This window comes from Convolutriloba macropyga, chromosome 7 (assembly GCF_964194025.1).
Source record: "Convolutriloba macropyga chromosome 7, txConMacr16.3, whole genome shotgun sequence".
Lineage (NCBI taxonomy): Eukaryota > Metazoa > Xenacoelomorpha > Acoela > Convolutidae > Convolutriloba > Convolutriloba macropyga.
The window spans coordinates 43220901-43236711 of NC_134474.1; the positions used below are offsets into that span (position 1 = coordinate 43220901).

The window sequence follows — 15811 nt, forward strand, 5'->3', positions numbered from 1 at the left end:
ATCTCAAAGCTCAGAGTCGACTAAAGGAGAACTGGACAGTGACTCTAAAGCGGTGCAAACCATTGGGCTTGCGCCCTAAATCCTTCTATACTTCTACATTGTTAAACATTGAGTAATATTTTTACATCGCTATATAACAACCCAATTTATAGTTTAGAAAATGAAACATGGGAGAAACAAAATAGAACCGTCATCAGATCGTACTTTTTTTCGGGGTAATAGTATGATATATTGGATCTTTTCCGTTTGTGAATAGATACAATATAAAATGATTTTTTGAGCAAAGTGGGTGCATATTATTTGCTATTTGCACCCCCAAAAGCACGTGCTATATTTTACATAATGATTTATTACGTAGTAACACGTGCTCTGTAATGGGGGGGGGGGGGGGTAAATAACGTACTGAGGGGGGTGGGGGGAGCACAAACGGAAAAAGATCAGGCGTATTTACAATTTCGAAACAAATATTCAAGGTTTTTGACAGTTGAAAAGAAGTCAGAGAATTCGGTATGTTTTCAGTTTTCCTCGTAGGCTGTTCGATCATTCTTCTGAAGGTGTTGTCAGGTTGATGCTTCTTTGAGCTGCAGTTTGCAAAGTTGACGCCGAGCTGAAAGCAATTTAGTGTGATTTACTGTGTTGCTCTGATATATTACGTAGTTTGTTCAACGGTATTCGGCATATAAATAGAATGACGTCAAAGTGATACGTAAATTTATGCTGGTGAATATAAATGAAAACATACAACGTGCTATTACTCAGTGCTTTACATGATATTTTAGGCGTTGGTCTGAATTGTTCTGTTGTATATACTTTCAGTTTTACCATTGCATTGTTAGTTTGCTGTTGAGCATATATATAAAGATTTTCCTCCAAGTTGTACTTTGAGGGTAGAATGGATGTTGTCTATCAGTTCGATGTTGTCATGCGACAACTTACATATGGAGGTGACGATTCCGTGAATGGCAGAGTTAGAAATGAGCACTTCAACCGCATTATGTACAAGAACCCACCCAAGGAGCAGCTTCCAATGAAACCGGGATCATCTGCAGATGCCATTCCATATCCAGGCTTAGGTAACTTGATGCGGTTGTTGAGACGAGTGTATTCGGTGAACCAAAAACTGAGTGCTTTCCTGTACTACGAAGATGCTGAGGGTGATATTGTACGATTGTCCAGCGAGCGGGAATGGAGGGAAGTAATCAAAAACTCTCTAAAAGTTAGTATCGTCAAAAAAAAATATTTCAATTAGCCTAAGAATTTTGTGGATTTTACCCTGTCTTCGATATTGTTTACGAAAGGGGTTCTTTGAAAGTAATGCGAGAATTGACTAACTGACCATGGTTGCCCATCCAAGGGAGTCTCAACCCTCCTTCTTACACCTTGCACAACAGATTTATAATTGCTCTTGAACGAAGTTCATAGCAATTATTGTAAACCCCAAAAGATGTCCCAATGATAATTTGCTGCATTTACAACCCCCCTAAGCAAAGTAATTACAGATGGCCTGTCGAAAAAATGATAAACCTCATAAAAGACCTGAAAATGTTTGCTGAAGAAGAAAATTGTGAATCAATAATCGTAACAGGAGACATAAATTTCGAACACACTTGTTGGAAAACCTTAAGCTCCCAAAATGAATATGAAATCCAAATTCTTGAAAAATTATCACATCTCAATTTCCAGGAAGTCCTAAATCAGAAAACACAAAACCAGCTAGATGTGTTACTAACCAATAACCCAAACATTGTCATCACGAAGACCAGGAACAATGAATTCAATAAGAGTTTTAAATCTGACCACGACGCTTTTATAACTACCCTACAAATTGAGAAAACGACAACGATTGACATGAAACATAAAAAATACGCATTTAACAAAGTTGACTGGGAAGACCTGAACTCATACATAGAGAAAAACCCTTTTAATCCCTACTGCTACAGCAGCGTAGATCAATTAGTAATTCAATGGTACAAATGGCTAGACAAAGTTCTTAGCGAAAATGTCCCAAAAACAACAACCCACAGATCAAACTTAGCTCCTTGGGTAAGCAAAGATTCGTCCCACCTTATTAAAATAATATCAACCTTAAAACGAAAAACATCAAAGAAATCCACCTTGGCGAGATTAATAAAACTGAAGAAAATGGAAAAACGATTAAGAAATTCCTTGAATGAGGACCAAGCAGAATTCGAAAGTAAAGTCTTTCAAGGTAGACGTTTTTCGGATCTTCAAAAATATCTCAAGTCAAGTCATAAAAGTAGTAGATACCCGGAAACAATGAAGTACAAGGATGCACAAACTAATGAAGATAAGAAAAAGTGTGCGTTTTTCAGTGAATTCTTTTCTAAAGTTTTCCTTAAAACCAATCAAATCAAGAAAAACTCCTTCGATAAACATCAGCACAATAAAATTGAAATAGACGAGAGTAAGATCAAAGAAATCCTGTCAAAACTTCAAACAAACAAAGCCTGCGGCCCAGACAGGATAGGAAACACGGTACTAAAAAATCTGCCAGCCTTGTCTAAATCCCTTTTATTCTGATTTTCAAAACTGCCTTGAACAAAGGCTTTTTTCCATCCTACTGGAAAATCAGTGAAGTTGTACCAATATTTAAGGATGAGAATCGGGCACTGATTAAACAATACCGCCCTATTAGTCTCTTATGTAGCGTCTCAAAAGTATTAGAAAAACTAATTTTCGACGAACTATATGAAATTGTCAAGACAAAGCTAGAAGAATCACAACACGGATTTAGAATGCATAGATCAGTAGTAACCCAGATGTTGCTTTTCCTAGACCTGTTGTATAATGAATTCGACGAAAAAGACAACGGAATTTTTGTACTTTACCTTGACTTCAAAAAAGCGTTCGATACAGTTCCTCACGATCTTCTGGTTAACAAAGTGGAGAACCTGGGTGTAGGGGGAAATTTCTTAAAGATTGTAGCCAGTTACCTATCAAATAGAAAACAATACGTGAAAGTAAATGACTCGGAATCTGAAACTGTACCAGTAACCAGTGGTGTCCCCCAAGGATCTCTCCTAGGTCCCCTACTTTTCATAATATATATAAACGATCTTCCACAACAAACATCAAAATGCTCTGCGTTTGGATACGCAGATGATTTCAAGCTTGTATCAACAAATCCAGCAAATATACAAAGTGACCTGGAAAAAATCGAAAAATGGTGCCATAACAACAAAATGCAACTCAATGAAAGCAAATGCCACATCCTGCCGATTAAAGTAAACGAAAAAAATTGGCACTCCTTTATACTTAACTCTAAAACTCTCTCAAATAAAAGCGAGCAAAAAGATCTAGGTATAATTATGGCTACTAAGTTATCATCGAAAGCGAATATAAAGAAACGTTGTAGCAAAGCCTGGAAAGCGTTTTCTTTCCTAAAACGAAATATATCAAACCTTGCATCGCAAACAACAAAACTCAATGCATATGTCGGCTACGTTATACCAGTCATAAGTTATGCCTCACAAGCATGGTTCGCGAATAAGACCGAAAGCAAAGACATCGAGCGCATTCAAAGAAAAGCAACGTCGTGGATAATCAGTAACTGGGAAATTAGTTACAAGCAAAGACTGACCACACTGAAGTTGCTGCCATTGTCATATTACTTTGAATTGCATGATCTATTAATGCTCATCTCACTGCTTAAAGGATCTTTCAATATAAAAATACCCATTAAAACAAACAATAATGAAGGGTTGTTAAGCACACGTCAAAACAAGCTAATAACAATTAATAAAACAAGAACAAGGAAGGCTGATGAAAACTTCTGGAAAAGAACCAGTTATTTACTAAATATAATACGAAAAGTAGGGAACGTCGATCTCGATCAAACTGATGAGAAATATTTAACAAAAATATACTGGAACTACTTCTTCAAAAGTTATTCGGAAGTCAACTTATGTTCCTGGGCTTTCAACTGCAGCTGTGGACATTGTAACCCGGTGCAGAAGCTCAGCTCAGTCGTTATATGAAGGGTGCAAACCCATGTGGAAAGACCCACAGAAGCCTAAACTCTCTCTCTCTCTCTCAAACGTGTGTGTGTCCTTTTTATACTTGACGGTTTTGACTTTTCGAGTGACGTTTACGCCCTTGACTTTTTGCGTTTCGCGTGATCTAAAATTTTCTCTCAATCACAATTTCAAGCAGCTGAACTCAATTGGCGGCAATGTAATACTAAAAGTCAAATGAAAAGTGCGCCGAAACTTCTGCCATTTTTCACTTTAAATCTTAATTGTTGTATATCTTAACCTCTAATGTTGTTATTTGAAGCCCACTATTGAACTTCTTAGTCTCATTTAGGCTCACCGGCCCCGACTGAAGCAGGTTGCAATTGATTAGAGCTCCCACTAGTCTTTCGAGAGCAATTCTTGCGGTGTTAAGTCGGTTGTTTTTAATCTGAAAGATGTAGATAAGAAATAACCCTTTTGGTTGATGTTACATGCTTGAAATTTATCAATCGAACATTAGAATTCATCGAAATAAAACAACCTAAGGTTCGGTTTTCTTTAAATAATCTAATAAAATGTTTTTTAATCCTGTCACTTTTCCGTCTATTGGAACTCTTTCGTGCCGTTTGATCATTTCTGCTACCTTTTGTTTGAATTTGCTCTTCGATGTTTTTCAAATTGTAATTGGAAGTTTATTTTACTTCCAAATAAAGTTTCGTGTAATTGACAACAATACTCCATATTGACTGACATTTTTACGCTACAATGAGTGTATGGAAGCAGTGGTTTAACTTGATTGGCATGTTAAATCTTTTTTTAGATCGGTGCTGTAGAATATTGAAAAATCTAATTACGTATACTTTAGTTGTTTGGAGTTCTGCTGGAGGAGTTTCTGTTTCATTAAGAAAAATACTGGCAGTGCAGTTTTTGGGTTTTTGAGAAACCCAACTTAATTGTTCGTTAATTCTATAAATGAAAGTTATAAGAGGGTAAGTTGTTGGAAAAAGGTAAATAAAATCCAAAAGACTACACAAGTGATTCGAAAATATTTATTTTTAATTTTAGAGGTATTTGATGACAAACCAGGTATAAACATCTGATCGCCGAAGACATTTTACTGATAGTTTCATTCAGTTGACGATATGATAATTCTTTATCAAACTTCTGCACGTATCGATTGGCTTTTTGAGATTATGATATTTTATAATTTTCGTTTTTCATTTTCAACTGAGTCCGCCGTTCCCTCATTTAAGCTTAATTTCTTAAAATACTGTTTCGTTTTGCTGAACATTTTCATCCGAAAACTTTTTATGATTCGTTTGTCACATGACATAGAATTGCTGTATCATCTGCAAATTGTTGAAATTGTCACAAAACATTACAAATATTAGTTAGTTTCATTGACGTCGTGTAAATTTCAGATGAAAAACGGCTCTAGAACTTTTCCTTAATGAACGCCATGATCGTATACAACACAATCTGATTTTTTTTTTCATACCATCTTCAACGCATCGTTTTCTATTGATGCAAGAGGTTAATGAAGTTCTTGCATTATTCCCAAAACCAAACTTAATTTTAAATATAAAATATTCAAAAATATCTGATTTAGCGTTTTCGCTAGATTTAAAAATCAGCTAAGACCTTCATTTTCTTCAATTTTTTTATGTTCAAATTATTGTATCGATACACGACTATTGTTTTGAAAACTCAACTCTTTTTTTTTACTGTTATGAATTTCTGAGTGGTGATTTAAATAGTTATAGTAGTAGGTGATCCAAAATTGTTGCTAAAGTTCGATTAACTGTGATAGTTTGAGCGTTTTCTGGTTCTAATTTAATTTCGTTTGGGTCTAATACGGGCGTTTGTGAGAACTTTAGGAAATGTGAGAACTTTAGGAAATATGCTTGTTCTTGCATTTGCTCATTGCTATTTGTAAGTGAATTCCAATAGAAAGTTTGCTGGTTTTCGGTGCCTATAAAATTATTTAACGCATCTGGCTGATTTTAAAATTATTTAACGCATCGGGCTGATTTTTTCTTAGCAGATTGTCAAAAACATTATACAATTCTTCTACTTCGGAAATTGAATTCTAATAATTGAATTTTAGTAGGAAAATTAGGAGTAAGTTTATGCGAGCCCAGCAATTTTCACGAGAATTGGCAAGTTGTTTTTCATCTTCAACAATATGGCTGCATGCACGTGATGTTAGAGTTAATTTTGTTTTTGATAAATGTGCATTGCTTTTTGATCTTAGATTTTGAAAAAATCTTCATAAGGTCAAGAGGGTTTTCTCATTTTTCTATTGACAGGTTTGGTATTATTTTGAAAATGTTCAGATGATCGGTTTTTGTTTTCTTCCTTTCTTTTAAGACGTTGTGTTTTCATACATCAGGCAACGCTATTTAAATTTTGTCGTTTAAATAATTCGACTCATGTCAAGGGTGCATGTGAACTCATTTTTTGTTACATTTTTTCAATGAATCTACGGGACATTTTAGCTCATTTGCCTGATACACGTGTGTTCAGTCATGTAGCGTGACATCATGATTGATTTCTGGCCGGAAATATTTCTTTATTGCGTACCAAAATATGTGATGTGGTCCATTTTTAACGATGGTTGGTTTATAATTTTGACTTGATCAATAAAGTACCGATTCTAGGAAAGTTGGTTTCAAAAAATAGATTCTGCGAAGTAAAACAGTGGTCAGTTAACTAGTACTTTTCTCCCTTGTCCTTGTTGCGCTCTTTTTGCCGACACAAACTATCCCATTGTTTGCAGTTAAGCTGTCAAGTGATTGTTTCTATTTTACTCAAGAGGTTATAATTATAATCTCCGAACATTAGATTTGCCGAATGTGAATAAACATTAGAAGGTTCAACAGTCATTCAAATCATTCCTCATTTGCACTGAAAATTTTTTGGGAACCCAAGTGCTTACATCTCTTGGTCTGTGTACGTTAAATGTGGATGATCTTGCTGGACGAAAAGACGATGAGTATTGCATATGAAACAATCAAGTTTTTATTTTGTTTATACTTATTTCCGTAACAACTGGGGAAGAATTTTCAGCGCTGTTCAAAAGACGTGACAATTGCTCGCTTCATCGTTCAGAATTCACACACCAAAAATTCGGAGCTTCTGATTTCCTTTCTTTGACATTAGAGTGCTTTTCGATCGTTGTTATTTCACCCAAATTTGATAGACCAATTTTTTTGCACTGTCTTACCACTTTTAGATAATGATCATTATGAATGCAAGCAGAAAAAATGTTAATTGTATCGAACCCAAGAAAAAAATGCTTTAGTTGACTAATGTAATGAAAATTAATTTTTTAGACTTACACAATTTAAGTGACTTAAGAGATACTCTTAAATTTCGATGCCAAATAAAAACGTTTATTCTCGAGGAAAACATTTTACAAAAAAAACTGAAGTCACCCAAATGTATCAGAGCTCAACAGGAATTGTGAAATTATTTCATCAACCTCTCACGGCTAGTTTTGATGGACTTGTGTTATTGAAATATCATTTGTTGTGACTAATTGTAACTAATGTTTTTAAGATCAACATCTGAGCATCAAATATACTATCACTTTTAATTGTTCCGGGGGGGGGGGGGGGGGAGAGGAAGGAACTACATACTCAAATGGGTTTTTTTTGTTCAGACAATTTCGGTCGATCGATAAATTAATCGTAGAGAGTTGTAAGTGGTATCATTAGAAAGCGCGTCCAGCGTAGAATATGGAATTAAAAAGATTATTTCAATTTTTGTTTTTTATAGGGAGTTATCGAGGTTCAAAGTTTTGTGAATATTAGACGTAATTCAGCCGTTTTATTGCAAAAGTTTGTTGAAATTGTTAATTGCTGTGTTATTGATTTTATCTCTAAAGATAGAGGAGGGTTGCTGAATTGTTGGATCCGATTTTTTTGGCTAGAATGTATGCTAAATTTTTCAAAATTCAAGACTTTTTTCGTCGAAAAAATGGCTTTTTTTTAGCCCACTTGCTTTAAATTGGCTGGAAGTAGACACCTTTAAGCTGCGGCCATATTCTTCCTAATCTCAAAAAGAGCTGGTTGTACTCCTGCTGGCTTTAAGAGTCTTTTGGAATTATAATTTTATGCAAATTTAAAGCCGATAATTATATAAAATGCATTAATTATTTTTAACGAACTGAAAAATTTGTATAGAACTGATCTATTTCGCATTAATTTCAAGAGTTGGGTGTTTTCTTAGACGCTCAGCAATATCTGGGTTGATCTTGATCTCACCATGAATCCTTATAAAATTTTTTTAGATTTTATTGGGGCGCGACCTTTTTCAAAAAATTTCCGCTAGGTAAATGTTTTTTATGTAAATTACGGACAGAATTTCAAATCAGGGCTCAATTAATGACAGATACTGTGTACAATAAAGGAAGCCCAATGAGATTATATTATGGTTTTGGAATTAGAATCATGGTTTTTATGGCTCTGAGCAATTGTTTTCGTAAAAATTTTATGGACTTCTTGCGTTTTGTTTTCATTTATGATTTTTGTAGTTCAATGACTTTAGTGTCCCCAATCAAAGATCCAGTTATTTTTTAGAACGTATAAAAGAACCTAGACATTTTGTTTCAGTTATCTATTGTCTGTTAAGACTTTGAATATATTTTTTGAGAAAATATCGGTTAAAATTTTTCAACTTTGCCACTATTTTTTTCTTATTTCTCTCAACTTCGGCCGCAATCTCAGTAAAAACAGGCAGAAACTAACTTCCTGTGTTGAATAAATTAATGTCGGCAAGGATTTAATATTCAACTAATGGTTTTATTTTGGTAGCTACGCGTTTTCAATTTTTCTTTTTTTAATCATAGTTGCATATTTTATGTTCATTTTGTTTCCTTGTCGAACTATCACATTTTTGACAAGTCCAACTATAGGAAGGCATAATAGGGAAAATCACAGCGTTGGAAAAAGCGTATCAGCGTATCTGGATTTTTTAATTGCTTTGTTGAATAGTTTATGCTTATTGGGCTGAGACAGTTATCTCGCAAAACTTTGGGTTTTTGATTTTGCCTAAGTTTGTCTTTGTTTTCGTTGTTGTACGCCATATACCCGATAACGATAGGTCTTAATTGCTTCCCCAAGACGTTTAACTCAACCGAGTTGAATATTTCAGTTTATTGCTGTTTGTTTTAACGACTTTCAAATTAAATTTAAAAAATAAGATTTTTTCATCTGTCTCCTTTTTGCTTTTGTTTTCGTCACCATGTAACTCAATCTCACTCATGAGAACTCTCAATTACTTTTGTTTTTTTAAACATTTTGCTGCGCCTGGTTTTGCGTTGTGACTAATTGCTTTGACCATTTAGTTTCTTAAAATTTCTAGATTTCTATAATGTTCAATTTTTGGGTTTCTTTTTGTTATGTCTAAGTAGTCCTTTTATAAGGAAGACTCGTTGATGATAAGATGATGGGAAATGATGATTTACAGTTCTTGCAGGTAACATTTCATTATAATAGTGCCTTGAAGTGTGTCATGTTGTAAAATTGTTTGAAGATTTGGCTTTATGAATGTTTTTTTTTGTGGGCTCGTGACTTAGTCTCAAGGTCCAATTGGCTTCCTGAGTTGTTGAAACTTAATCCATCGCTTTTTGTTGTAATCCTAAGTCTGTTGTGACTTTTCAAAATATCTGTTTTCAAAAATTAATTTGGGTTTTTGAGCTTCGTCTTTTTTTAAGTATTTTTTCGGTCGATTTGTGGCTCAGTCTCTGTAAACACAGGTGACAACCCGTTTCCAGTGAGCTATAATTTTTAACGGTTTTAGCTTCAAACATTTTTTACTCGGCTTTGTTACTATTGTTAATACGAGATTTCATAAAATGTTAGATTTTATATTTTACATTTCAAAGTTTTTTTGGTTTTTTAATTATAACAATAATCGTTGGTCCCATTGGCTTTGAAATTCTTCGCAATCGAACATTGGATAATAACATTGCTCAGTTGTTCCCTATGTAGATGATATAATTGAACATTATAGTTCTTTTTTATCCACCTGCTAACCAGTCGTATTGGGGACAGGTCCCATATCTTTTCTAATGAAGTATAGGTTAAATTGTTTGGGATTTTATCTGATGCGAGTTTGATTTTGTTATAATTTTTTAAATAGATTTGGTTATATTTTATCGTGGATTTTATTACAGTTTTGGTCGTAAATAATCTTTGTTGTTTGATTTTTTATTTTTGTCCCTTCTAATAGTCCTATTATCAACAACTTTCATTGGCATTCTAGCGTGGCATTATCGTATTTCATTGGTTTTTTATTGAACGATGTGTGTTTTTGAAAGTTTTGTAGCTCTTCATCATTTGGTATCCAATTAAGTTATGAATGTGGATGAGCGGGGTCGGAACATTATGTGCGTACGCACATTACCGAGCCTCCTTGTTAAGATTAACCTTAAAAACTATGCTTAGTCCAGATTGTATGATGAGCCTCCCAGCAATCCCAACACTAAATTTGCTTGGTTGACACTAACCAGAATCTTGAAAGAATTCGAAACAGAAAAAAGAAATCGAAAGAAAACTAATGCATCCAAAAACAAATGAGACGAAATACACAACATCTTAAATTCTATATTTTCAATTTGACTAGCAGAACTATTCGTTGTGGCCTATTACTCAGATATGGGTGGCAGCTAAAGAACACGCCCATTATGTGACCATGTTGAGTAGATCACACACACGAGGCACTATGAGATCAGAGACTTTTTCAATACTTTGATACGATATTAAGTGAGCCAAGACTAACCGATGCAAGGGAAAAATCTGGTCACCGATCTGCAACCAGAAAACATGCTCGACTGGATATCGAGGCACACCGAATTTGCGATTCTTCAGGAATGTCTGAAGTTGGTATCGGAACAATACAAAGTGTTCGCGCTACTCCGTATCTCAGTTGTATACATTCGAGCCAGCAAGGCGATGAGGTGCTCCACTGACATTCATAGTTCTGCTTGCGTTTCTGGTTATTTTCGTTTCTTGGAGTTTTTTGTTATGTTTTATACCTAATGAACTTTGAGTTCTATGTTAGGTGACATGAGAATATATTGGAGTTGCCTTGCCCTCGAGTGGGCCAATTGACTGTTTTAAGGAAAGAGTTCTCTTAATTAAAAAATTTGGCCATCCATGAAGATCATGAAGTTTAACGCAGAATGCTCAACTCGACACGAGAATGAAAAATTTCAGTGACATTTGGCGGAATGATATGAAGACAACAATGTCTTACGGGTCAAAACGTGGAGAGTTTCACACAAAAGTGACTAAAGTTAATATGCCTAAGTTTCTCTGACCAGAGCCAATAAAAAAATGACGTGAATTTTCTGCATTTTCAAACTTGCAGTGTGTTGCAAGATCATGTTGGTCTGCTGAAGTCGATTTGAACTGCTGGCTTAACATGTAAGAGGTTTTGAAGTGAAAATGAATGGGAAGGTGTTGTTGAAAATTTTGTTCTTTTCGATTGTAACCCGAACCGTAATTGTGACCTACAAAAACTTTTCTTTAGGTTGTGTTCATCGACAGAGAGAAAAATGCTCATGTCAATTTACTCTTCTCGCCAAAGCACCACTACAAAGTGAACATGCACGGAAAAGTCGACTTCTCAAAGTTCAATTTCACTGGTGCTATTTATCAAGTGGACGAAAATCAAATGTTGCATCCGTCACAAAAAGAACCAGAAGCCACTGCTGCACCACCGGTTGCAGAACCAGTGACCGATGCCAACAACCAATCAGATGAGCTTGATGAACGCGCGGACAGCACTTTACGTACTGAAGCAACGATTTCACAAATTCCCCTAATACAAGGGCAATCCGATGGGACTTGCGCGAGTTCAAGCCAAACTGAAGAGATTGTTACAAAGGAAAAGTGTTTGCAAGTGGAGAAAGCTGTCGCTGATAAGGTGTATGTTTGCACAATAATTAAGGAAGAATACAATCCTCCTTCGGATATGCAGCGTATTGAGTTGATCGAATACGTTAAGGAACAACTACCAGTTTTGGTCGACGAATTTTTCAAGTCAAAGGCTCAATCATGTGCTGGAAAGGTGGACGAAAATGTCAGTGAGGAGATATCGGCCATCAAAATTGCGGCCCAAAATGAGGAATGCAATTCGGGAACTGGCGAAATTCAAAGTGAGACCGAAAATGATGCGCAGGTGAAACCGACTGTTCCATGCAAGTTGTTATACAAATTCTTGTTCCATGAGAATGGTACCGGCGAGATTTTTGTAATTCCTGGATTTGAGTTCCGAAAAGTTTGGTTTGTCCAAAACACCGGTACTTCCAGCTGGCCTGACAATATAACGGTCCAATTTGCGGAAAACTCAACTGACTTAAATTTGAGAGAATCGTTTGTCCCCAAGTTAGATGCTGGCGAAATAGGTGGAATTTATGCGAAAGTTGTTGCTCCAATGAGTTCTGGACTCTATTCAATGAACTTCACCCTGGGCTGTGATAGGACATCTGATTACGATCTTCGCGACACTGAACCTCTTGTTTGTTTGGTACGTGTCGTTGAGAATCCTCTGGAGTTTCCTGTCTCTCATGAAAAGGAAACAGTGGTACCCGTTGGCGGCGGAGAGTCTGCTAACGTGGAGCTTACATCCGGTTACGTTGAATATGACGATACAGAAATGGATCCAGACGATGACATTACGTCAACTTGCGAAGACGAGACTATCTACGATTCCACAGATGAAGATAGTGAGTTGATTGATGATTTCACAGTGGTGCCGCTTCCTGATTGCTTTGATTTGAACAGGGTACCCGCGTTACAGAGCAGTCTCATTCAACAACGAAGTTGCTCTGAGGGATCAACCCAGAATCACCTTGATCAGTTGAATGCTCTGATGGGCGGGCAAGTCGCCCATGATGAGGAACAGTTCTCGAATTTTGGTTCGTGTCAAGAAGGTTTGAATGATGGCAATGATGAAGAGTTTGTAGTGGAAGATGCAAATGAAACCCATGACGGAACTTCGACCGAGTTAACCAGTCTCAACACAGTTATCATTGCCAGCAATGAGACATTCCACACGCCGAGGGGTGACGAAACTCGGGAGAACCAGAGTAATGTGCAGCCAGAGATGGCAGAAGTTTCAAATTCCATTGAGGGAACAAGAATTACTAATGAATCTGAGTCACAGTCACATGGTCCTCCTGAAGGCTCTGCGGACCTGGATGACGATGTGGAATGTCCGAAATCACTTATTCGAGTCAGTGCAAGTGAAGAGAGAGCACTATTGGACCGGCTGACTAAGTTGGGATTTGGAGATCGTGCGCAGAACAGGCAATTGTTAGCTAAACATGACTATAATCTGCAATCTGTCGTGAAGGAACTCATCAATTCGTTCGAACCGCTCAGATAACTTGATCAACTTTGTGGAGCATTCTTGCATTTCTATATAGTATAATTGATAAAATATCACAATTCCTTGTTAGAACAACTAGAGCACGATATATTTGTAGTTAGTTTTGCTCATAGATTATTTTAGATGTTAAGCTTTCCTCAATAATTTAATCTCTCAAGTCGAAAATAACAACAGACTGATATGATTTTGTAGACAATAGTGTAAACATACGAACTATGTTCATAAGATATGCTCATGGGTGCTTTAACGTGGAATGTATATTTTCAAATACATTAGATGACTTTTCACTTTTGGGTTGAATGTGGGACCACTGTTGGAATGAGATTTTAATTCAAATGTACATTTTTCTCGTTTTTCTCCCCCCGATTGAGGTTAAGCAAAAGTAATTCCCGAAGAAGCAGCAATTGATTAAAATTCTGTAGTGGCAGTCTATCCGTAGACAAAATTGTGGAATACCGAAGAGGCATGGAGTTGCTGAATTTTTCTAGTCAAACTGGCTAAAGACTTCTGTTTTTGACTTTTAAGAGCACGCATATTGTTAAAGTCGTCTGAAGGTTGAGCACGCTGAACTCAATACACCGCAAAGAGAGATCTGGATTGAATTTGGTTGATTTTGCCCTCGTGGAATTCATTTACGTTAAATAGCCGAATTTTGTGGACTGCCTTAAGTTCAAAAAACGGAATCCGGTTTACTAACTTCAACAATTGAGTATTACGCATTGTAAAAATCTGCAATGTGTTACTAAATTCTACGGTCTTTTTAATGCAAAATTTTCGCTTGACAATTTTGACTTTTCGAGTGACTTTTACGCCCTTGACTTGCGTTTCGCGTGATATAAAATTCTCTCTCAATCAAAATTTCAAGCAGCTGATTTCAATTGGCGGCAATTTAATACTTTTTTGTTCAGTCAATTTTGGCCGATCGATATATTCATCGCAGAGTTGAGACTGGTATCTTTAGAAAGCTTGTCCAGCGTAGAATATGGAATTAAACAGATTTTATTTTTCGGTATTTACAGGGAGTTATCGAGGTTTAAATTTTGAGAAAATAGATTGAATTGCGGTGAGATTTTATTCACATTTTCCGGAATTTTTGACTAAAATTTGCCAATTTGTTCATTTGTAAAGACAAAAACTTTTTTTAAGCTATTTTCATTAATTTTTTGTCAAAAGTTCTCGCTAAAGTTTTCAAAGTTTTTCAGACTTTTTCATCAAAAACAGCACGAAATAAGTTTCTTTAGTCCAGTTTGATTAAATTTACATGAAGTACAGACCCAAACACCATTAACACAATCTTCGAAGACTCAAAAGGGGGCTATTTCTACTTCAAATTCCGTTGAGAGTGCTCTGTAATTAAAACTTCGCCGTTTTTTGCTAAATTTATTGGTTGATTATCAAAAACGCAGCATCTATTTTTGAGTTTTTAACTAACTAAATATCAATATCTAGAACATTCGAATAATTAAGTGATCGTAATGGACAAACAGCACTAGCAGGGCTAGTTTTGGATCAATCTTGGACTGGTATAATCCAAAACAATTGGGATTGTAATCAGTCGGTCGTTTTTATTAAAATCGATCTTTTCTACATTAATTAAATAACAGAACATTTAACCAAAGCTCACTAATGATAGGTCCAATTGGATTCCTAAAAAAGCTCCACATTGTTGTATCTAGTTGATTACTTGAAAGCTTATGGTCGTTTTGACTTAAAAGTATTTGATTTTTAAATAAATAATGACTTATTGGACTTTGCCTCTATTTTTCTCTTAATTTGGTCAACTTGTAGCTTATTGTCAGCAATGAAAGAATGTTTCTTCTTTTTATTGAAATCAAATTCAATCTTTACTGCCGTTTTACGGCTTAAGTTATGGTTTTCTGGCTTTGATATTACTAGATTTGGCATTTAAAAAAAATTTTTAGGTATTTGGTCATTTTTCAAGTTTTCTAGTTTTGTCACATTATCACGTTATTGAAGGTTCGTATATCACATTATTGGCCTTCAAAATATGGCAAAATCCATAATATTAAAATACTTGAAGATTTAGATTATGATTTTAACGGCTTCGACACTATCTCGAAGAATTTATTTGAATTTTTTTTTAATTTTGTCATCTGTCCTTTTTGCTTTGTCTTTTTAGTCGTACGAAAATTCGAGTACAATGACCCGATTTCATTGGATTTTGATGGAAAAATATATGATCCGATATTCTAATATTAGTAGATAGCTGATGGCTTTCATGACTCTGAAAACAATTTTCATAAATTAAAAAAAAACTTTGTAACTTCGCAATTTTGCTCCACTTATTAAATTAATTTTTGATTTTTAAAATGTAAATTATTTTTTTGATTTTTGTCATGTTTGACGTTCTTTTTGTAGACATAAGACATATTCTGGATAATTTCAATTCTCAAGGGCTTGCTTCGGAAGAATAA

At 35.3% G+C, this 15811-nt stretch overlaps 1 protein-coding gene across 1 annotated transcript; it reads left to right on the forward strand.

Annotated features, from left to right (window-relative positions):
• The first annotated feature begins 756 nt into the window (after positions 1 to 756).
• Positions 757 to 13727, forward strand: LOC142342884 (uncharacterized). The gene is made up of 2 exons (XM_075394531.1): positions 757 to 1216; positions 11514 to 13727. Exons 1-2 carry the CDS (start codon positions 893 to 895, stop codon positions 13371 to 13373), a joined length of 2184 nt encoding a protein of 727 aa, XP_075250646.1. The 5' UTR covers positions 757 to 892; the 3' UTR covers positions 13374 to 13727.
• The last annotated feature ends 2084 nt before the right edge of the window (positions 13728 to 15811 follow it).